This window comes from Eschrichtius robustus, chromosome 2 (genome assembly GCF_028021215.1).
Source record: "Eschrichtius robustus isolate mEscRob2 chromosome 2, mEscRob2.pri, whole genome shotgun sequence".
In the NCBI taxonomy this organism is placed as follows: domain Eukaryota; kingdom Metazoa; phylum Chordata; class Mammalia; order Artiodactyla; family Eschrichtiidae; genus Eschrichtius; species Eschrichtius robustus.
Window position 1 is genome coordinate 170,935,480 of NC_090825.1, and position 23,478 is coordinate 170,958,957.

The following is a 23,478-nucleotide window of genomic DNA, read 5'->3' on the forward strand; positions in this document are numbered from 1 at the left end:
CGCACCACCAGCGAAGTCCCCTGAATTGAGTCTTGAGTAAGGAAGAGTGGGAGGAGCCAGCCAGGTGAGGAACTAGGAAAAGGAGTTTCAGGTTGAGAGAACAGCATGTACTTGGAGGCCTGGAGCTTGGGAGGGCAAGGCATGAACAGTTTCTCTGGAGTAGAGCAGGGTGAGGGTGGGGAGTAGGGCAAATAAGGGACAAGTCCATTCTGCTAGACTATAGATTCTCAGACACATGGGTCGTTCTCTTTGTTAAAATTCAGAGTCAGATATGCGACTTCTGGGTTGTCACCTTAAGACATGTCTCTAGGGACTTCCTTGGTGGCGCAGTGGTTAAGACTCTGCCTGCCAATGCAGGGGACATGGGTCGGAGCCCTGGTCTGGGAAGATCCCACATGCTGCGGAGCAACTAAGCCCACGTGCCACAACTACTGAGCCTGCACTCTAGAGCCTATGAGCCACAACTACTGAACCCACGTGCCTAGAGCCTGTGCTCTGCAGCAAGAGAAGCCCCTGCAATAAGAAGCCTGCGCACCACAACCAAGAGCAGCCCCTGCTCGCCACAACTAGAGAAAGCCTGCGCGCAGCAAGGAAGACCCAACGCATCCAAAGAAAGAAAGAAAGAAAGAAAGAAAAAAGACATGTCTCAGGGAAGTTACCCGGACATTATTAGCATATCATATAGTGAGCAGATGAGGAGCGAGGCCCTCTCTCTACTCTCCTCTCTTCACCTTGTACTCCAGAGAACTTGCCCTGGACCCCCTCTTCCCTCTATCCACCAGTACGAATGCAGCATTGCAGCAACCCAGCTTTGGCTATGCAGTTGAGGACAAGGTGCCAGGGGATGATGGAGTAACAGTATGGAAAGATCATGGGTACACTTAATGGCCTCAAGGAGCAGAATCCCTTCACCAGTCTGGATTCCTTGCCTCTGGACTGATAAGTCAGAAAGTAATAAAGATCCATCGTTTTAAAGCCACTGGATATTTGGGTCTCTTTGTTACAACAGCTCAGCATATCCTAATACCGTCTCGCTTAGTCTGTCTTTCTTGGTTTGAGATAGATCTTCTCTTTAGGGGGCAGACACACACATACCTATATATACATACACACACACCCTTATATACATACACACTGTATCTATCTATCTCTATAGTGAGATATGTAGCAATAAACGTAGTGATATACATGTATATATCATAGTTATATATAATACATATTAGATAACATAATAATATAATTAACACATATTATAATTAACCTATATCAAAATATGTTGTCTTAATATATATCATATATTCTGTATTATCATATGTATGGTATATGACATACAGCACACATATAATATATAGTATTCACCTCCATTTGCTAGCTTTGAGATTTGTAAATATTTGTTACCCGGCTAGGTTCCAGGATTCAGCTTCCACTCACCTCTTTTGTGCTATTGGTTGTCTCTGAGGGGGTGGTTTCTGAAAAAGACAACAGAGGATGTTATTGTAGGAATTGAAAGTAAAAGTGTGGAGAGGTTGGCAGGTAAGGTGGGTAACTTTGCATCTAGAAGGTCTGAACTCATACACTTTATGTTTCCTGACAAGGAAACAAGGTCCAAGACATTGCAGCTCCAAGACCTTGCTCTTTTGGGGGATCAGAGTCCAAATCCCTGTTGTGGCATAGAACAGTGTTTTTCAACTTAGAGTGATTTTGCCTCCAGGGGACACTGGCAATGGCTGGAGATATTCTTGGTGGTCACTCATGACTTGGGGTGGGGAATGCTACTGGCATCTAGTGGGTCGAGGCTTGGGCTGCTGCTCAACGCCCTACAATGCACAGAATGGTTTCTGACCGCAAAGAATTAGGGGGCCCCAAATGTCAATACTGCTGTGGTAGAGATACCTTGGCATAGAGGAAGTGGAAAATTGTAAGCTCCAAATTCTTTCATTCAGACCTGGCTGAACATTATAACTGAAATGGCTGAGGAAACAGAAAATTAGGTGCTTCAGGTTTTAAAATTCATCCTGGCTGGGAATTATAACTGAGACTAGAATGTCAGTTTATGATCTTACATATCTGTTACCATCATACTGAGGTTAAATCTATACTTATTCTGTGTCTTGGTTTTCAGCTGAGTCTATTTGCTAAAAAGAGCAAAGAGTTTTCCTGTACATTGAAGGCTTTGTCTTAAGAGTTCAAGAACTTTTACTTACAGCCTGAGTCTGAAAATGTTTGTTATTGGAAACCACATTCATTGTAGAAAAACATGCTTTTGGCAGAAAGCGGCATACTTTTTTTGTGAGGGCTTTCTTGGACCTACCAACCTTGGCGATAACGAACCCTGGGTGGACTCAATCCATATAAAAGAGCTCTTAAAATTAGAAAATGTCTTAAAATTAGGAAAATAACTAAGGCATTTCTCTTTCTTGTAAGATAAGGTGAGTTTAACAGATTAACATCATAACCCAGGCAAAATCTCAGCCTGTTTATACGTTGTCAACAGAGGTGCCTGCTGCCTAGTAAAACACTAATTCACTTTGGGTTCAATCATATTCTTTCATTCATTTACTCATTAATTCATTTAACAACTATTTATTGATTGTCTAAGTTAGTGGTGGACTTACGGCACAGCAACCCCTTCCTACACACCCCGTGCTCATTTCTGTCACCTTCCCCACCTGGACCTCAGTCTCACATTTGGAGCACATGCAGCTCCAAGACCCTGGTGTGGGCTCCAGCTTGAGACTTGGGGAAATAGGGTAACCTGGGCTTGAATCTTGCAGGAGCACCTCCCATTGGTGGACAACATACTCCTTTTTTTTTTTTTTTTAGAGAGAAAGTCTTTTTATTTATTTATTTATTTATTTATTTATTTATTTATTTATTTATTTATTTATTTATTTATGGCTGTGTTGGGTCTTCGTTTCTGTGCGAGGGCTTTCTCTAGTTGTGGCAAGTGGGGGCCACTCTTCATCGCGGTGCGCGGGCCTCTCACTATCGCGGCCTCTGTTGCTGAGGAGCACAGGCTCCAGACGTGCAGGCTCAGTAATTGTGGCTCACGGGCCTAGTTGCTCCGTGGCATGTGGGATCTTCCCAGACCAGGGCTCAAACCCGTGTCCCCTGCATTGGTAGGCAGATTCTCAACCACTGCGCCACCAGGGAAGCCCCATAGTCTTGATATTAAAGAGCAACCTGAACTTTCCCAGACCTTTCTATCTGGAGCAGGGGTGTTAACCTAGTTTGGTTTTCCTGAGAATCAGATGAAAAGCTAGCAATATTAGCAAATACTTATAGGTACTGCACTAAATGCTTTAAATGGTACTATCTCATTTAATCCTTGCAATAGCCCTCTGAGGGCTGTATATCTTCTAAATTTCCAGCTCTCATCAGATGGACCCAGCTTTTGGGTCCTGGTAATACCACTTCCTCTTCTGTCCCCCTAGGTGTAGGATGGCTACAGATTTCTGCTATTGCTAATCCCTGGGTTGCTTCACTGTCCTTTTGACTTCTCAGCTCTTCCTTCACCAGCACCAATTCTCTATATGAAATTACTTATGTTTAAAAGACCTAGTGTGTTTCTGTTTTCCAGGCTCGATCTTGACTGATAAAGAGGAATAACTGATTATTACTACTATTATTATTATTATTGCACCAAAAAAGCATGCTTTGTCCCTTTTATGGCTTCCCTGAGACCCATGTTGCAGTGTAGCAAGTGGCTGAGTGTGGACTCTCAGTATAGGCTGACCTAAGTTAAAAATCATCCTATTAGTTGGCAGACCTTGAACAAGTTACTTAACTTTTGGGTGCTTCAGTTTCTTTATCTGTAATAACAGTGCTTACCTCATGTAATAAATGAAATAATGAATGTAAAGCACTTAATGTTGTACTTGGCACATAGTACAAATAAAATAAATATTATCTATCAGTATTATTGTTTCTCCACAAATCAGTTTCCTAGAATTTAGCTTTAAAGACTCTCTCTCTTATGATTTCAACTGTAGTCAATACCTCATGGACAGTCTGCCAAGTCCCATGTTTCTTATGTATAGATCTTCTCCATCTATATGATTTCTATGACAGTGATCATGTTTATCCAAGGTCACAGATCTGAGGGTGGGCATATGACTCAAATTGGGCCACTTTGTACATTTCCAAGTAATATGCAATTATGTCCAAGAGAGAATCAATTGATCCTTCTTTGGGTGGTTGGATCAATAACAATGGTAAGATTTGGAGCTGTTGGTGGCCATATTTCCTGTCCTGTGGACTAGGAGTCGGAAAAGGCAGTTTGCAATGAAAGAGAAGAAAGGAGCAGACCCAGAGTATGAGAGACTGGGGTGCCCTGACAGTGTTTGGTCCCCAGCTTCAGTTCATTCCAGAATCCCAGCTGTATTCTTGCCCTTGAGTTCCAAGACGTTTCCACGCATCTTTATCATAAACTCATCTTTTCTGCTTAAATTAGACTGAGTGGGTTTCTTTACTTTGCAATTCAAAGAATCTTGTCTCAGTCACAACCCTGTCACCTCCATTTCCAACTTGCCTTCTTCTTCTCCTTTTTTTGTTTTTGCTGCACTGCACTGCACTGCTTGTGGGATTTAGTTCCCCGACCAGGGATTGAACCCGGGGACATGGTAGTGAAAGTGCCCAGTCCTAACCATTGGACCGCCAGGGAACACCCTCACTTGGCTTCTTAATCCCATTATTTCTCTAAACTTCCTTCTTTCCTTTCCCCTTCCTCTTTCCATTACCTGTTTCCCTCCAGAAAATAGACGTGTCCTGGCCCCACCACAAGTATATATTTTCTGGTGTTAGACTCAATTAAAAATTAGAAAAGGAGACAAGAAGACAAGAATTTTCTTACTCTGACAAGTGTTCTCGCTGGAATTACTGAATTGTGCTTTCCCAGAGAGGAGTTTATATCCAGCGTTACAGCGACAGTAGAAACTTCCTTTCGTATTCTGACATTTAGCATTCACACCACAATATATACTAATGCGTGGTTTACATTCATCAATATTTGGAACACAAAGGAGAAATTTGGTCATTCATTTGACAAAGATTTATTGAACATCTAAATATGTGCCAGAAGCTATATCCTTTCCACCAGGGTCTATCCTGGCTTTCCAAAACAACTCAGTTAAGGTAATAGTTGTCTTTGTTCTTTCCTTTCTTCGTTGATTTTGGTTGGGTTCTCCAAGAAGCAGACATTGAGACAAGGATTCAAGTTCAAGTACCTTATTTGGGAGATGGTCCCAGAAAACACTGCAACGGAAATGGTGAAATGAAACAGGGAAAGGAAGGCAGAAAATGAAGGGGGTATTATCCAGGAAATTTCTACTGTGGGCAACTGAGGCTCAATTCCTCTGGGAACCTCTGAGAGGCAGTGTAGAGCATGCACTTCAGGTAAGCCTACCTGAGGGGTGAGGGAGCTGGGGTATTTAGCCACAAAATCTTATCATTTATTGGTGGAGGAATGTTCCCAGGGGATGTAAACTCTCCAGTACTTCCATTTGTCCTGAGCGTGGACTGAGTGGTCTTCAGTGGCCAGAGAAAGCCTCAGACTTGGTGTACGAAGGAATGAAAAATGCCAAGGGCATATAGATGGGATACTGACCATGTTTGTATCTCCCCCCTACCCCCAGTTCATATGTTGAAGCCCTAACTCCTAGTGTGGCTGTTTTTGGAGATGGGGCCTCTTAGGAGGTAATTGACATTAAATGAGATCATAAGAATGGGGCCCTGATCTGATAGGATTAGCATCCTTATAAGAAGAGACACAGGAGTGCTACTCCAAACCATTGCTTCTGCCCTTATGCCCAGTGAGGAAAGACCATGTGAAGGTACAGTGAGAAGGCAGGTCTCACTAGAAATAGAATCTGCCAGAACTTTGATCATGGACTACTTCCAGCCTCCAAAACTGTTATAAAGTAAATTTCTGTGGTTTAAGCCACCAGCCGGTGGTATTTTGTTATAGGAACCTGAGCAGATTAATACATCTGCTAAACTAACTAATTGAGTTAGAATGTTTTTGTTAAATCAATATGTCTCCAGTCCTCAGGGTCACTGTAGCCCCTTTACAACGATGTCAAGTGGGAAGTAAAAATGTGTGATTTCCCTGTCTGTTACAGGAAACACAGAATTTGGGATTTTCAGAGTGTGACATAGTGTGGCTGATGCTGTTGCTTACTCAATAGCTATTCTTTGTTTGGGAGGCCAAGCATGGCAATCTTGTTCCCGTTTCTCAGGTGCTCTCTTTCTCAACCTCCCTTTCAGATAGGGTTGTCCTGTGACATACCCTTAACCAATGAAAAGTAAAGATGGTCTCCTGAGAAAAACTTTACAAAATGTGAGATAGAAAGTAGTTACAATTCACTACAAAGGAATGAGACTCAGTCTGGTATTGGAATTCCCAACTGCAAACCTGTAAACTTGAAGACAGTTTCTGTGATTACTGGGATATGTATCGATGGATTACTGTGGTAAGAGGATGGAGTTTAAAAATTCTCTACACAGGCAAGATAGAATCTACTTGTTGGAGTAAAAGAAAGGTGAGGTTATACAATAATTGAGAGAGATATTACCCATGTACCCAATTTGAAGAAAACATGTGAAGAAATGCTCCAAGCAAACAAGTTAACAAGTATTAAATTAGCAAGTACAGAAACCTCAACTTGGAGGAAGATGAAGGGAAGAGGAAGCAGGGTTTTACAATGAACGTTGAAATAAAATTAACATTCATGGGGGGGGGGGTGGATTGGAAGGAAGAGGAGGAAAGGAGAGGAGTAAAATAAGAGTATTTTAAGCATGTCGTGTCTTTACTGGGAGAGGGGAAGTAAGGGTAAAATTAAGCATCTTGGTAGGGAAAACAATGCAACCTGGTGGGAAAAATAATTGATGAGTGTTTCAAATATTAGGAGAGGAATATGTGTTTGATTATGAAATTAAGAAAAGAGAAAGTAACCATTAATAGTATGAAAAAGTATAGTAGAAATTCTAAATAAATAAAGGGAAAAATGGAACTAATAGCAACTTGATAAAACAAACACAAATAAGAAAAAGGCTAGTGGGAAGCAGCTGCACAGGGAGATCAACTCGGTGCTTTGTGACCACCTAGAGGGGTGGGATAGGGAGGGTGGGAGGGAGGGAGATGCAAGAGGGAAGAGATATGGGGATGTATGTATATGTATAGCTGATTCACTTTTTTATAAAGCAGAAACTAACACACAATTGTAAAGCAATTATACTCCAATAAAGATGTTTAAAAAATCCTATGCAAAAAAAAAAAAAGAAAAAGGCAAATGAGGAAATCATAATAATATAAAATTAATAATAAATGTAAAGTAAGACCATGGGAGTAACTGTGTCAGCCATTACACTAAATATAAATGGACTAATATACACTAAATATAAATGGAAATCTTCTATTAAAATAGAGACTAGGAAAAAAAGAGAAAAAAATAGAGACTAGAATATTGAGTGTGGCAGTTTCAAAACGTGGCTTCCAAATTATTTGACACTCTTTCCATTGAGATGTGGGCACATTGTCTTATCCCTTTGTGTCCAAGTGTGCTCAGGGCTACTTTAGTCAACAGACTATTGCAGAAGTGTTACAATAGGACTTTGAGACAAGGTCATAAAAAAATGTGCAATTCCGCCTGAGTCTCTTGGAAGCCTCACTCTCTGGAATCTCCATGCTGAGACATTACCTCTCAGAATTCAACCATCAACTGTGAGAAGCTGAAGCTACATGGAGGGATCTAGCATAGAGGCTCCAGTTGACAATCCTAGATGAGTTCAGTCTTTGAGTTATCCCATCCCAGGCACAGACATGTGAGGAGAGGTGCTTTCAGATAATTCTAACCCTCAACTGTTTGAGTCACCACCAGCCAGTTGAGCCTTTTATCTGAGGCCTAAGATATCATGGGGCAGAGAAGAGCCATCACTGTTTTGCTTGTCTGAATTCCTGACTCATATGAGCATAATAAAATGGTTGTTTTATGCCAATGAGTTTGGGTTTTATTATGCAGCAGTAGATAAGTGGAACAATGGGCTAAAAAATGACACCCAACTATATACTGTTTTCAGGAGATTGATAATATTGGAAATAAAGAGGTGTACAAAGAGATACTAGGAGAATTCAAACAGAAATAAAACAATGTATAATATTAGTATCAGACTCAGTGGAATTTAAGGTTCAAAGTTCTAAACAAGGTAAAGAGGGAAACTGTGTATTGATACTTAACATATTTTATGAAGAAAATTATATTCCATTCACAAATATGTATGCACCAAACAACATAGATAAATACAGAAAGCACAAGCAAGTAGAAATGTAAGAAGCAAGAACAAATCAAAATACAATTATACTGGGATATTCAATTCACTTCTCTCGGAACTAGTAGATAAAAAATAAATAAGAGTAGAGAAGAACTGGATATCACAATCAATAAGCACATACAAACAGAGGAAAGATCTAGTGGATACAAAGTAAAGATATGGGGAAATTAATGAGTAAATAAAATCAATAAATACACATATACAGAAAGTCAGAGAGACAGACAAAGGCACTCGCATGTGCACACACACACACACACACACACACACACACAGAGAAATAGAAATTGAAAGAGATAGAAGCCTACGCAGAGAGAGAGAATTTTATATTCCTTGAAAATAAAATATATATTTTCTTTCATAAAATCAATCATATGCTTCCACAAAGATATCTCTAATAAAAACTTAAAAAGTAGAGATTTTCAGCCATTAGTTTAAAAATCCTAATAAATTTTTTAAAAGTAGAAATGATTCTTTAATTATCTAATAAAATTAGGAATATATAATGCAAAAATGTACAAAAAATCTTAACTTTTTGGAAATGAGGAAGCACCCTCCCACATAATTCTTGGAGTAGAAAAACATCAAAAGGAAATTACAAACCATCCACAGATCAATAAGAAGAATACTTCATCCTGTAGAATATATCTAAGCCTGTTCTCAGAGGAAAATGTATAACCTTATATGTCTTTATTTTTAAGAAAGAAAGGTGAAAAAATAAAGCATCTAAGTATTCATTTTAAGAACCCAGAAAAAAGAAATTAAGAAGAGATTAAATCTGAAATCAATAAAATACAAAACAAAAAACATAGTAGAAAGGATAAAAAATTCAAAAGACCAATAAGACAGATAAACCCACACAAGTTTGATGAAAAAACCTGATGGAAAATAGCAAGAAGGGGAACATACCACAGTTTCAAGGAGGTGATTAAAATAACCATAAGAGAATGCTGTATGCAACTTTATGGTCACAGGTTTAAAAATTAGGGAAAATAAGTGATTTCTTATAAATAATAAAAATTATTCCAAGAAGAAATAGAAAATTAGAATAAGCCCATTGAATCAGTAGGACCTGGAAAGATGGTTCATGATCTACCATTAGAAAAAGCACAAGGCGAGCATTTCAAGTGAGGAACAAGCTATGATGCAATATTTGCAAAGAAGGAGATGTCTGGGATCTGGCCATATGATTTTTATAGCCTTCGTTCATATGAGGGTTTAAAAAGAGTTGGTAAGTAAGAGAGGAAGGATTTATCTGGAGAGAACTGATGCTGTCCTGTGAGCCCCTCTACTTCCACCCAAGAGGAGAAGTGTGTGTGAGTGCTTTTCTCTTCATCTTAATGAAAGAGAGGGATTTTAAGGAATTCATTCAGCTAATTACACTGTCTTTGCATTTTATGGGGACCCAGTTGGTTGGTGCCTGTTTCCTCCTGAAAAATCTAAATAGTGAGCCAGCCACTTGGGCAGAAAAGAAAGATCTGCTGCACCTGCTTATCTCAAGTTTCTTGGGCAAAGGGTGAATGAATATTTCCCAAGAGCTAGATGTAAGTCATGTGTGAGAAGTTTTGGGTGTGGGGTTACTTAGTTTCTTTCAGAGAGGGCCACATGGAGTGGCAAACGGACTTTATCAGGAAGAAGCTGAAGAAGACACAGGATTCCTCCAGGATGAGTAAGGTGTAGGGAGGAATTTGCTGTTATCAGGGGAATTTCAGGGGAGTGATTGGGGAATTGTCCTCAAATAACCCACAAAAGCTGTCACGATTGAAAGTGCTATATCTCAGGAACATAGAGACTAAATAGCAACAATAGTATCATCAAGGAAAAACTTCCCTGCTCCCCTTTCCTCATCTCCCTGCCAGGTTACAACTCTTGCAAGATTGGGTGAAGGAAAGTAGAATGTTACGTGGGGAAAGAGGAGAGAAGCCCATTATACACCTTACTCCCAACTGTAGGCTTCCAACCAGGAGGGAGGTTGAAAAGTAGGAAAGGGGAAAAACCTAATATTTACTCAACTCTAGAGTGTTTATTCTTCCATAGAATTGGACATTTAAATTATTGAGTTGAGGCAACATCTTGCGTCTTAGGTGACCACAGGACTTTATATTAAAAAAAGTTTCTGCCCAAGCTTTTATTCTTTCTTTGCCATGACTTCAGTACATAATCTCTCTCCTTAAAAAATTGTACAAAAAATTGCACAATGCTTTATGATTCATGAAGTACGGTTACATTTATTATTACCTTATTCAAACCCCTTACTGCTATCATGAGGTCAGCATTATTACCCCTACATTATGGAGGAGAAAATTGAGACCTAACTAGGTTCTGGAAGAGCCCACTTTTCTGACTTCATGGAAGGATTTCTTTCTTGGTGAAGGTTGAGTTGGCAGAGTTTTCAGTATTGCATATTATTGTTACCTCCTCAAAGCCCTTATCCTGCCTTCTTTCCACATCTAACTCTAGGTGATTTGAAAATTACCCCTTTACCTTCACATATCTCCAAGGGGTATGTGAAGTATTGCTGCCTGGATTCAGAAATGTATCCACGGTTGCAGGTACAGTGAGTGGCATTGACACAGGAAGCACCTTGGGGGCACTGACGACAGGTCCCTGCAAGGAGAAGAGAAGCAGGTCAGATGTCACCAGAGTCAAAATCTCTCCTGTTATCATTTGGTTTGGCTCTGAGCAAGGGCCTCTCAAGGCTGAGGAAGCTGCACCTTTTTCCTTTTGTGAGACGTCAGTACATTAAAAAGTTAAAGATACCAAACCCAAGCTACAGAAAAAAGTATGATTCTTATGCATGATAAAGAACTGAGGATGGCATTAAACAAGTTAATTTTAACACAAATATTTCAATGCAATATAACTGTGCTATTCTGAAGATCACTGCAGAATATATAAAAGGGGAATGAGTTGGTTAAGACCTGGGACACTGTGTTTGATTCTGACTCCACCACTTACTACCCGTGTGTCTTTGCACAAGTGTCCTAACCTCTCTGTGCCTCAACTTCCTCATCTGTAAAATGGGTTAATGTGAGGAGTAAGTGAATTAATACATATAAAGTTCTTCAGGCAGTGCCTGGAACATATTAAATGTCAGCTATGATTACAAAAATTTGAATTCGTAGGGTACCACAGAAGGTATATTGTGATAAGGGTACATGTTGTCTTTGTAACACTATGTAAAATTTCATGTAGATGGAGATCACTAAGGATCTTAATCTGAGGCCCCTTGAAAATGAATAGAAATAATGGGGACTGAGGAAATATCTCAAGCTTAAGTCTAGTGGAGAAATCTGGGAGCTGTCCAGGGTTCACACAGAGTGGAGGCAGGGAACATGATGGGGGGAAAATGTGCAGAGCCTGGCAACTCAGAATGCATCCCTAGCTTTTAGCTAGAAATGTAGAATCTCAGGCTCCACCCTAGGCTTGCTGATTCAGAATCTAGTGAGATCGCCAAGGGATTAAAGTTAACCTGAAATGAACTTGCTCATTTTTTGTTGACTTGCTTGTGACTGGAATGAAATGATTATCATCGTGCTCTGTCTCTCCCCACCAGAATGTTTACTTCATGAGACTTGGTGTGTTTTATTCACTGTTCTACCTCTATCTTGTTCATGCTGTGGTTACTGAAAACAAATAAATAGACAACAGTAAAATGAAAAAAAAAGAAAACTTAAAATATACCCAAATTTGATGAAATGATGACTTAAAAAGAATTACAGGAGTAAACCTGCCCCATTTCTGTTCCCAGAAGTAGCCCCCTTCCTCTGTCTTGTTGGAGGATGTGAGTGGTCCCAGGTGCATTATTGGTCTACACCCTCCCTGATCTCTGGCTATGAAAAAGTCAGGCTTTAAGCACTCACCTTTGGTTTTCTGAGCCATGACTCCTGACAAGCTTAGCAGAAAGCAGAGTCCTGGAACAGGGAAGCAGAAGGGAGACATGAAATGATTGAGGAAAGATTCTAGGATATTCTCCAAGGGCTGGGTATCAGTTATCTATTGCTAAATAACAACTATCACAAAATGTAGACATTCATTTTATTACCTCTTGTGGTTTCTATCATTTGGGAATCTGGGAAAGGCTCAGCTGAATAGTTCTGACTTGGAGCTTCTTATACAGTTGTTGTTAGACAGTGATGGGCCTGGAGCATCTGGGAACTGGCTGGACATGGCTTCATGTAGTCTCAGGGCCTAGGGCAGTTTGGGCTTCCTCCCATCATGTCAGCCTTGGTCAGGCAGCTTCCATGACACTTCAGAGCTCTAAGCATGAGTGTTCTGGCCAACCAGGCTACATCTCCTCTCAAGATCCAGTCCAGGAGGTCATGCAGCTCCATTCCACCGTATTCTCTTGGTTACAAGCAAGTCATATGTCCACCCAGATTCAAGTGGACCAGAACCAGAGTCTTCCTCTTGATGGAGGATAGGCAAAATTCCAGAAACAGTCTTGGAGGGGAAGTATTGTTTCTGCCTTTTTGAAAAATGAAGACTGCCTCTATGTGAAGGCTACTTCTACTGTGGCTGCTAAAGTGCTATTTTTTTTCTTCCCCAAACCTTTCTAACATCTGGTGGTGTCATCAGCCATGTTCCTGCTTCTGCAAAGACCCGAAGGTGCTGGATAGATGGGTGGCTTTTCTCTTCCTTTCTTAATAAATCTTACACCACTCTGATTGTTAGTTCTCTCCTTACCTTCTTTTCATTCTCTTATAACATACTAATGTCTAGAATAATTTGCCACTTGCAAATACAATATACAAAATATTTAACAACTGGTATGTTCAGGAACCAGCCAATCAGAATGGACATTGGAGACCCTCTCTGAGGCAGCAGGTGTTAATCTTTCAGCCGCTGAATTGTGAGGCAGTCGATGGGGTCCCAGGGAAGGGTCTGGGCTGGCAGTAGTGTCCTGGGAGCTGATTCTGGGAAACAATTATTTACACATGGTGTGGAAACATTTCAATATGAACAACCAATGTGGCTCTTCTAGTGTGCACAGGTCCAGTGACTAGTAACCTTATTTGCAACATTTGTTACCCCCTAAGAAAGTGGGTCCTGCAGATGAATGGATAAAAAATGTGGTATATATATATATATACACAATGGAATGTTATTCAACCTTAAAAAATAAGGCAGTCTTGCCACTTACAGCAACATAGATGAATCTAGAGGACATTATGCTAAGTGAAATTAAACCAGACACAGAAGGACAAACACTGTATGATTTCTCTTGCATGAAAAGTCGTCAAACTCACAGAAGAAGAGAATAGAATGGTGGTACCAGGGTATTCTTTTCCAATGGGTATACAGTTTTTGCTATACAAGATTAATACGTCCTAGAGATCTGCTGTAAAACATAGCAAATACGTTTAACAACTTGGTGTTGTATACTTCAAAATATGTTAAAAGGATAGATCTCATGTTAATCATTTTACAAAAAAAGAAAGAAGAAAAAGAGAAACATTTCCACAAATAATGAACACTTTGGAAGTGATAGATATGCTTAATAACTTGATTGTGGGGATGATATCATGGGTGTATGGTGTATGCTTATGTCCAAACTCATCAAGATGTATGCATTAAATGTGTGCAATTTTTTGGTATATCAATTACACCTCAATAAAGCCAAAATAAAAAAAGAAAGTGGGTCCTGGTCATGGAAGGTCTCTGTTTACCAAGTTGGATGACAGGTTGGGTGAGGGTGGACTAGTTTGGTGGAGCTGGTAAACTTTGATTCCTGTGGGTAAAGGACTGGGATTGGAGGGCTCGAGGCTGAGAGTCTGGCGAAGTGGGGGGGGGGGGGGATGTCTTGGCTTCCTTGGGGAGGTTCAGAAAATGTGGTGGCTGGTGTCTGTGAAGCAAGACTTGGAGGAGATGGGAATTTTTGGATTAAAATGCGGCATGCCCTGTGATGCAAACACCCCTCCATCCTGCCTATGAACACACCAGTGAAATTTCTCTTGAAGAGAGAGACTCCTGTCTTGGGGAGGGGATTTCCTGGGTGGGGGAAATTGGGCAAGGTTCTAAGGGCAGCCTCCACAATATCCAAGAGGAATTGAGCTCTTACCACATGTCAGGCATTGTTCTAAACATTTTAGGTACATGAACATACTTCAGCTTTCTAACAACTTTAGAAGGTGAATACTAGAAAAATTAATTTTTAGCAAATATCTACTGGCAGATTTTGGTTTTTGGAAGTAATTTTGAGAGTATCTAGTTGCTAAGGAGGTGGGAGACTTCGTTGGCGTGCACCGTTTTAAACAATGCTTTGCAAAAGATTCTGAAATAAAAAATAGTATATTGAAAAATTATACTCATGATAGTAATTAAATTACTGTCCCCTGAGATAATGTTTAATAATAAACATATGAACATTCAAAATCCTTATGAAAGAATTATGAACCGGAGGGACAATTTGGGAAGACAAACTCTAGGGAACAGCATTAAACATTTCATCTTTCCTGCTCTTCAGGTTATATTTCTGACTTTTCCTTTTAATTGCAATTTTTTAAAACAGAGAATTGCAAAATATAGAAATGACCCAGTTTAGAGACATATACAAATGTTTTCTTCTCTCAACCAGGAATTTAGACATAAGGAATAATAGCTGGTTTATAAAGAATAAAAATACTTTCCAATATAACTAAAATTGCATCACCGAGACTCTTTTAAAAGCTTAAAAGTCATTCAGCCATCATCCTATAATATTCTTTGTACTGTCTCTAGTGTTATTTTTAGCAGGGAAAAATTTATGTTTGGCATTTATTAACTTCAACTTCAAAATTATTTTTTTCTGAGCCACCAAATTATGGCTTCTGCTTGTTTTAATGATATTTTAGTTGAATTTATATTATAAACTAGGAGAGTTTGGGGGAGAATGGATACATGTTTATGAATGGCTGAGTCGCTTTGCTGTGCACTTGAAACTATCACAACATTGTTAATCGGCTATACTCCAATATAAGATAAAAAGTTTAAAGGGTAAACAAAACAAAGAAAAACAAAACCAGAAAGCTGATGGTGACTGCTATTTCCATAGTATCTATAGTTGGAAATATTGAAATTATACAATGATTTACACATTCTAATCTAAATTATTTTATATTATAAACTAGAAAAATCTAATATATAGCTTTTAAAAAAATGAGTGATCTTAGTGTCAAGGGGTTACTAAATCAGATCATTAAAATATTCATGAGAAAGAGAACTCAAATGACATAAATTCTTGTTTTTAATTCCCATAAAATATTTCAAATATATAGAAAGAGTGACTGCTGTGAGCCAAACACTGCCTTGGGCAGAAATGTGAGAACTTTTAAAAATGAATCACACTCAATCAAACAATATGAGCAATAATATCTTCAGAAAACTATTTTGTAAGTATATGTAAAATAATATGATGTACTTTTTGTCCTTTATTTTAAAATAAAAACACATGGCATAAAAAAAAAGAAGGTGCTCTAATTTCATTCTTTTACATGTAGCTGTCCAGTTTTTCCAGCACCACTTATTGAAGAGGCTGTCTTTTCTCCATAATATATTCTTGCCTCCTTTATTAAAGATAAGATGACCATATGTGCGTGGGTTTATCTCTGGGCTTTCTATCCTGTTCCATTGACCTATATTTCTGTTTTTGTGCCAGTACCAAACTGTCTTGATTACTGTAGCTTTGTAGTATAGTCTGGAGTCAGGGAGCCTGATTCCTCCAGCTCCATTTTTCGTTCTCAAGATTGCTTTGGCTATTCGGGGTCTTTTGTGTTTCCATACAGATTGTGAAATTTTTTGTTTTAGTTCTGTGAAAAATGCCAGTGGTAGTTTGATAGGGATTGCATTGAGTCTGTAGATTGCTTTGGGTAGTAGAGTTATTTTCACAATGTTGATTCTTCCAATCCAAGAACATGGTATATCTCTCCATCTTTTTGTACCATCTTTAATTCCTTTCATCAGTGTCTTATAATTTTCTGCATACAGGTCTTTTGTCTCCTTTGGTAGGTTTATTCCTAGGTATTTTATTCTTTTTGTTACAGTGGTAAATGGGAGCGTTTTCTTAATCTCACTTGCAGTTTTTTCATCATTACTCCCTAACACCGTACACAAAAATAAACTCAAATTGGAGGCCAGACACTATCAAACTCTTAGAGGAAAACATAGGCAGAACACTCTATGACATAAATCACAACAAGATCCTTTTTGACCCACCTCCTAGAGAAATGGAAACAAAAACAAAAATAAACAAATGGGACCTACTGAAACTTAAAAGCTTTTGCACAGCAAAGGAAACCATAAACAAGACAAAAAGACAACCATCAGAATGGGAGAAAATATTTGCAAATAAAGCAACTGACAAAGGATTAATCTCCAAAATTTACAAGCAGCTCATGCAGCTCAATAACAAAGAAACAAACAACCCAATCCAAAAATGGGCAGAAGACCTAAAGAGACATTTCTCCAAAGAAGATATATACATTGCCAACAAACACATGAAAGAATACTCAACATCATTAAGCATTAGAGAAATGCAAATCAAAACTGCAATGAGATATCATCTCACACTGGTCTGAATGGCCATCATCAAAAAATCTACAAACAATAAATGCTGGAGAGGGTGTGGAGAAAAGGGAACCCTCTTGCACTGTTGGTGGGAATGTAAATTGATACAGCCACTATGGAGAACAGTATGGAGGTTCCTTAAAAAACTAAAAATAGAACTACCATACAACCCAGCAATCCCACTACTGGCCATATACCCTGAGAAAACCATAATTCAAAAAGAGTCATGTACCACAATGTTCACTGTAGCTCTATTTACAATAGCCAGGACATGGAAGCAACCTAAGTGTCCACTGACAGATGGATGGATAAAGAAGATGTGGCGCATATATACAATGGAATATTACTCAGCCATAAAAAGGAACGAAATTGAGTTATTTGTAGTGAGATGGATGGACCTAGAGTCTGTCATACAGAGTGAAGTAAGTCAGAAAGAGAAAAACAAATACCGTATGCTAGCACATATATATGGAATCTAAAAAAAAAAAAAAAGGTCATGAAGAACCTAGGGGCAAGACAGGAATAAAGATGCAGACCTACTAGAGAATGGACTTGAGGACACAGGGAGGGGGAAGGGTAAGCTGGGACGAAGTCAGAGAGTGGCATGGACATATATACACTACCAAATGTAAAATAGATAGCTAGTGGGAAGCAGCGTATAGCACAGGGCGATCAGCTCGGTGCTATGTGACCACCTAGAGGGGTGGGATAGGGAGGGTGGGAGGGAGGGAGACCCAAGGGGGAAGAGATATGGGGATATATGTATATGTATAACTGATTCACTTTGTTGTAAGCAGAAGCTAACACACTATTGTAAAGCAATTCTACTCCAATAAAGATGTTAAAAAAAAAAAAAAGGTGAATACCATTAGCATTAACCTCATTGTGCAGGTTAAGAAACAGAGGCACAGAGAGGTTGAGTAACTTGCTCCATTTCCCAGAGCTAGTCCAGTGGCAGAGCTGAGATTAAACCAGGCTCTGGGTTCCTGCTGCTAACCTACCACCCCACATGATCTCCCTTTCAGAAATCCCACACAGTGCTGCATGCAGAATGGAGGTGTTCAGATTGTACACCCTAAGTTGACAGTTTATTGTGATAGTGACTTGAGGAAGGGGTGCCCTTTCTCCAGAAGATGCTCCTCCCTAGATTTGATTAGGGTCTCAAAGTTCAGTAGAGGGTGTGATATGCTAACTTGGTCATTTGGGGCAATCCAGACTAATTGCAGGATTTGGGAGAAAATCCTATGGGCTAGCAGTGGCCCTTTCAGAGTGGAAGGGAGGGCAGTACTAACACTTCCTGGGTCTCCCTGTATGAGTTTCTGATTGCTGCTGTAAAAAATTAAGTGAATTTAGTGGCTTAAAATAACAGAAATATATTCCCTTACAGTTCCGTAGAAAATTCAGTTCTGTCAAAAATCACTCTCATTGGCTTCCCTGGTGGCGCAGTGGTTGAGAATCTGCCTGCTAATGCAGGGGACACGGGTTCGAGCCCTGGTCTGGGAAGATCCCACATGCCGCGGAGCAACTGGGCCCGTGAGCCACAGCTACTGAGCCTGCGCGTCTGGAGCCTGTGCTCCGCAACAAGAGAGGCCGCGACAGTGAGAGGCCCGCGCACCGCGATGAAGAGTGGCCCCCGCTTGCCGCAACTGGAGAAGGCCCTCGCACAGAAACGAAGACCCAACACAGCCAAATAAATAAATAAATAAATAAATAAATAAATAAATAAATAAATAAATAAAATAAAATAAAATAAAAATCACTCTAATTGGGCTAAAATCAAGGTGTTAGTAGGGCTGATTTGGAAGCTCTAGGGGAGAATCCATCTCCTTGCTTTTTGCAGCTTTTAGAGGCTGCCCACCTTCCTTGGCTCACGGCCCCTTGGTCCATCTTCAAAGCCAGTGGCATAGCATCTTCTCTCCTTTCTGGTCTCTTGCCTCCCTCTGATGAGGACCCTTGTGATTATATTGGACCCACCAGTATAATCCAGGATAATCTGCTCATCTCAAGATCTTTAGCACATCTGCAAAGTCCCTTTGACCATGTGATGGGGTTCAGGACATGCCACCCCAAAATATTCCACTTTGGCATATTCTTTATTTTGAGCTGGAGGCAATTGAGAGGCAGAAGATGCAGGAAGAGCTTTATGACCTACCCTTTTCTACCTAAAAACTGGCCATAATTTCCCACAAGAAAGATGCCCTCCCTGTACCAGGATGAGAAGAGCATCTTTACTCCCAGAGACTGTGAATGGACCTTGAAACAGATCTGTACAAACAAACTTACTAAAATAACCCTATCTTCCAATACTTTCCCTTCCTCTGTATCTCCTAGTCACTTCCTCACAATTTATTGCATCTAGCCCCAATCCCTTTGTCTGTCTTGTTTCCTCACACATTTATCATTTCTTTGTCTAAAAGGTAAAAAATTTTGTGCTCTAGTCACTTCTTTGGGTCTTCATTTTCTTGTGAAGGCTCCCATGTACATGTTAAAATTTAATTAAATGTGTATGTTTCTCTCCTATTAATCTGTCTTATGTCAATTTAATTCTTATTCCCAGCTAGAGACCGTAAGATGGTAGAGGAGAATTTTTACCTCCCCTGTATATGTGAGGTAACATATCCACACGTTTCAGGGGATGTTGACATCTTTGGTGAGGGCTGTTATTCCTCCTCCCAGGCTATTATTCTTCTCCAAAGAAGTTGCCAGGTCTGTCCCGTGATCAATTACTTATGCAACTGCTTTCATGGAGCATTTTGAATATTTTTGGTGGTCAAATGAATATATTCTCAGCTGGGATGTGAACCGCTTAATGGCAGAATCCTGGAATATTTCTTAATACATTTAAATTTCCATTTTTCCTACTTTTGTATAATGATTAATTTGCAGCAGCTACTCTAACATTACAGCTGCCCCAATGATGACTATAGCTTGCAGAGGCAGCTAGTAAAACATATGGCTGAAAGGTACTTCCTGGTTCCTAAAACTCAGGCAGTCTGGGTACCATCACATTTCCTCAAGGCTAGTCTTCAAGGTGTCCTTCCAGCCCAGCCAGCAATCCTGTGCTCAATAATACGGGCATGACAACAAAAAGAATAAAATATCTAGGAATAAACCTACCTAAGGAGACAAAAGACCTGTATGCAGAAAATTATAAGACACTGATGAAAGAAATTAAAGATGATACAAATAGATGGAGAGATTTACCATGTTCCTGGATTGGAAGAATCAACATTGTGAAAATGACTCTACTACCCAAAGCAATCTACAGATTCAATGCAATCCCTATCAAACTACCACTGGCATTTTTCACAGAACTAGAACAAAAAATTTCACAATTTGTATGGAAACGCAAAAGACCCCGAATAGCCAAAGCAATCTTGAGAACGAAAAATGGAGCTGGGGGAATCAGGCTCCCTGACTTCAGACTATATTACAAAGCTTCAGTAATCAAGACAGTTTGGTACTGGCACAAAAACAGAAATATAGATCAATGGAACAGGATAGAAAGCCCAGAGATAAACCCACACACATATGGTCACCTTATCTTTGATAAAGGAGGCAAGCATATACAGTGGAGAAAAGACAGCCTCTTCAATAAGTGGTGCTGGGAAAATTGGACAGGTACATGTAAAAGTATGAAATTAGAACACTCCCTGACACCATGCACAAAAATAAACTCAAAATGGATTAAAGACCTAAGTGTAAGGGCAGACACTATCAAACTCTTAGAGGAAAACATAGGCAGAACACTCTATGACATACATCACAGCAAGATTCTTTTTGACCCAGCTCCCAGAGAAATGGAAATAAGAACACAAATAAACAAATGGGACCTACTGAAACTTAAAAGCTTTTGCACAGCAAAGGAAACCATAAACAAGACCAAAAGACAACCATCAGAATGGGAGAAAATATTTGCAAATGAAGCAACTGACAAAGGATTAATCTCCAAGATTTACACGCAGCTCATGCAGCTCAATAACAAAAAAACGAACAACCCAATCCAAAAATGGGCAGAAGACCTAAATAGACATTTCTCCAGAGAAGATATACAGATGGCCTACAGACACATGAAAGAATGCTCAACATCATTAATCATTAGAGAAATGCAACTCAAAACTACAATGAGATATCATCTCACACCGGTCAGAATGGCCATCATCAAAAAATCTAGAAACAATAAATGCTGGAGAGGGTGTGGAGGAAAGGGAACACTCTTGCACTGTTGGTGGGAATGTAAATTGATACAGCCACTATGGAGAACAGTATGGAGGTTCCTTAAAAAACTACAAATAGAACTACCATACGACCCAGCAATCCCACTACTGGGCATATACCCTGAGAAAACCATAGGTCAAAAAGAGTCATGTACCAAAATGTTCATTGCAGCTCTATTTACAATAGCCAGGACATGGAAGCAACCTAAATGTCCATCGACAGATGAATGGATAAAGAAGATGTGGCACATATATACAATGGAATATTACTCAGCCATAAAAAGAAATGAAATGGAGGTATTTGTAATGAGGTGGATGGAGTTAGAGTCTGTCATACAGAGTGAATTAAGTCAGAAAGCGAAAAACAAATACAATATGCTAACACATATATATGGAATCTAAGGAAAAAAAAAAAAAGGCCATGAAGAACCTAGTGGCAAGACGGGAATAAAGACACAGACCTACTAGAGAATGGACTTGAGGATATGGGGAGGGGGAGGGGTGAGATGTGACAGGGTGAGAGAGTGGCATGGACATATATACACTACCAAATGTAAAATAGATAGCTAGTGGGAAGCAGCCGGATAGCACAGGGAGAACAGCTCGGTGCTTTGTGACCACCTAGTGGGATGGGGAGGGTGGGAGGGAGGGAGATGCAAGAGGGAAGAGATATGGGAACATACGTATATGTATAACTGATTCACTTTGTCATAAAGCAGAAACTAACACACCATTGTAAAGCAATTATACTTCAATAAAGATGTTTAAAAAAAAAAAAAGAAGTTGCATGAGATGAAAAAAAAAAAGAAGTTGCATAAGAGATGAAAAAAAAAGTGATTATAATCCTAGCAATGTTTAAAATAAAGTAATAAATATCTTCAAATAAATGATTAAGTTTTCTTTGTCAAAAAAAAAACATAATACGGGCATGAGTCTTAAGTTAGAGTTCTCGAAGAGTCATTGGCATTCCAGAATCCCAGAGTTCTAAGAGGCTTTAGAAATCATCAGCTGACTCTTTTTGTTAATGAGAAAAGAGGTCACCAGGGGTCAAGTACCTCAGACACCAGTTGTGCAAATTTGAGCAGGTTGCTTAACTACTCTAAGTTTCCATATATGAAACAGGGTGACAGCGTTGCCTGCCTCCTGGGATTGGAGTGATGACATAAATGAGGGAATTGCGTAAAGCACTATGTCTGGCTGAAATCACTCCATAAATGCTAGCTGCCTCTATTATCATTTTATTTGCACTAGAATTCTATTTTTAAATTCTTCACCTGATACTCATTCTTCTACACTGTCTGTTCCATCTAGTGATGCGGTCAGAGAGGTCATGGATAACCGAAATTCACAAATAATCCAACTCAGAAGTTTCCAGGACTCTGCCTGCAGTTGCCCAAAAGCAGGAAACATCTTTTTTGAGCTTCTCTTGTTACAAGAATTTTTTAGCTTTACTGAGGCATAATTGATATATAAAAAATTGCACGCTCTCTCACTTAAATTTGACTCCACAGATATATACTGGATACCTCTTATATGTAAGATGTTGCAGAAGGGGCTGCAAAAGTGAGGGGAAGTTTACCTTCAAGTAGCTTATATTATTTTGATAGACTTTATGATCTATTACCTGCCTCTGCAACTAAATAACTGTGAGGTTTTGAGCACCATTTCTGTGATGCCATTTTGCATCTGTAATGTGGAGGTACTGTGCGATAATGAATATAGAACATCTTAGCCTGATACCAGGTGCTCAACATATGTTAGCTTTGGTTGATATTGTGGCTATTGATATTGTTATTTGATCTGGAGCCAGAGAATGGAAGGGATTTCAGAGTTGGAGAGCCACCTGCACAGAGGTGGTTGTTGAAGCCACGGGATCTTAAGATTCCTCTAGGGAGAGAGAGCAGAAAAAGAGAAGGAAAAAACCCAAAAGCATATTAACAAAGATCTGAAGCCAGGAGGCTTGGATTCAAATCCTGGTTCTGCCATTTACAATCTGTGTGACCTTGGATGAGTAACATAACCTCTCTGTGCTCCAGTTTTCTCATCTGTAAGGTGGAAATAATATTAGTACCCACCTTATGAGCCCATTATGAGGATTAAATGGATTAATATGCAAGGTGCATAGTGAGCGCTCGAAAATTTTGGTTATTATTATTCACATTCAGGAAAAGGCAAAAGGAGGAGAAAGAAAGAATAGCAAGAGAGGCAGAGGAAAGTCAGGGCAGTGCTAGGTCACAGAAGTTATCAAGGAGGAGAGAATATCAGTTAGAAAACAAGACCTGTGAAGAGGGAGATGAACAACTCATTGGATTCGACCATAAGGACAATTTTAGGGATATTTGAGAGCGTAGTTCGAATAGGGTGGTGAGGAAGGAAACCATAACCCAAGGGT

General features: G+C 39.5%; 1 protein-coding gene across 1 annotated transcript in view; it reads right to left on the reverse strand.

Annotated features, from left to right (window-relative positions):
- Positions 1-12,267, reverse strand: part of ADGRE3 (adhesion G protein-coupled receptor E3) — a 32,770-nt gene extending 20,503 nt beyond the window's left edge. The window contains exons 1-4 of the mRNA XM_068534978.1: positions 12,189-12,267; positions 10,810-10,932; positions 4,853-5,008; positions 1,432-1,469 (exon numbers count right to left, since the gene is read on the reverse strand). Coding sequence (XP_068391079.1) covers positions 1,432-1,469; positions 4,853-5,008; positions 10,810-10,932; positions 12,189-12,267 — 396 coding nt within the window. The remainder of the gene's footprint in view (positions 1-1,431; positions 1,470-4,852; positions 5,009-10,809; positions 10,933-12,188) is intronic.
- Between the last annotated feature and the right edge of the window lie 11,211 nt (positions 12,268-23,478).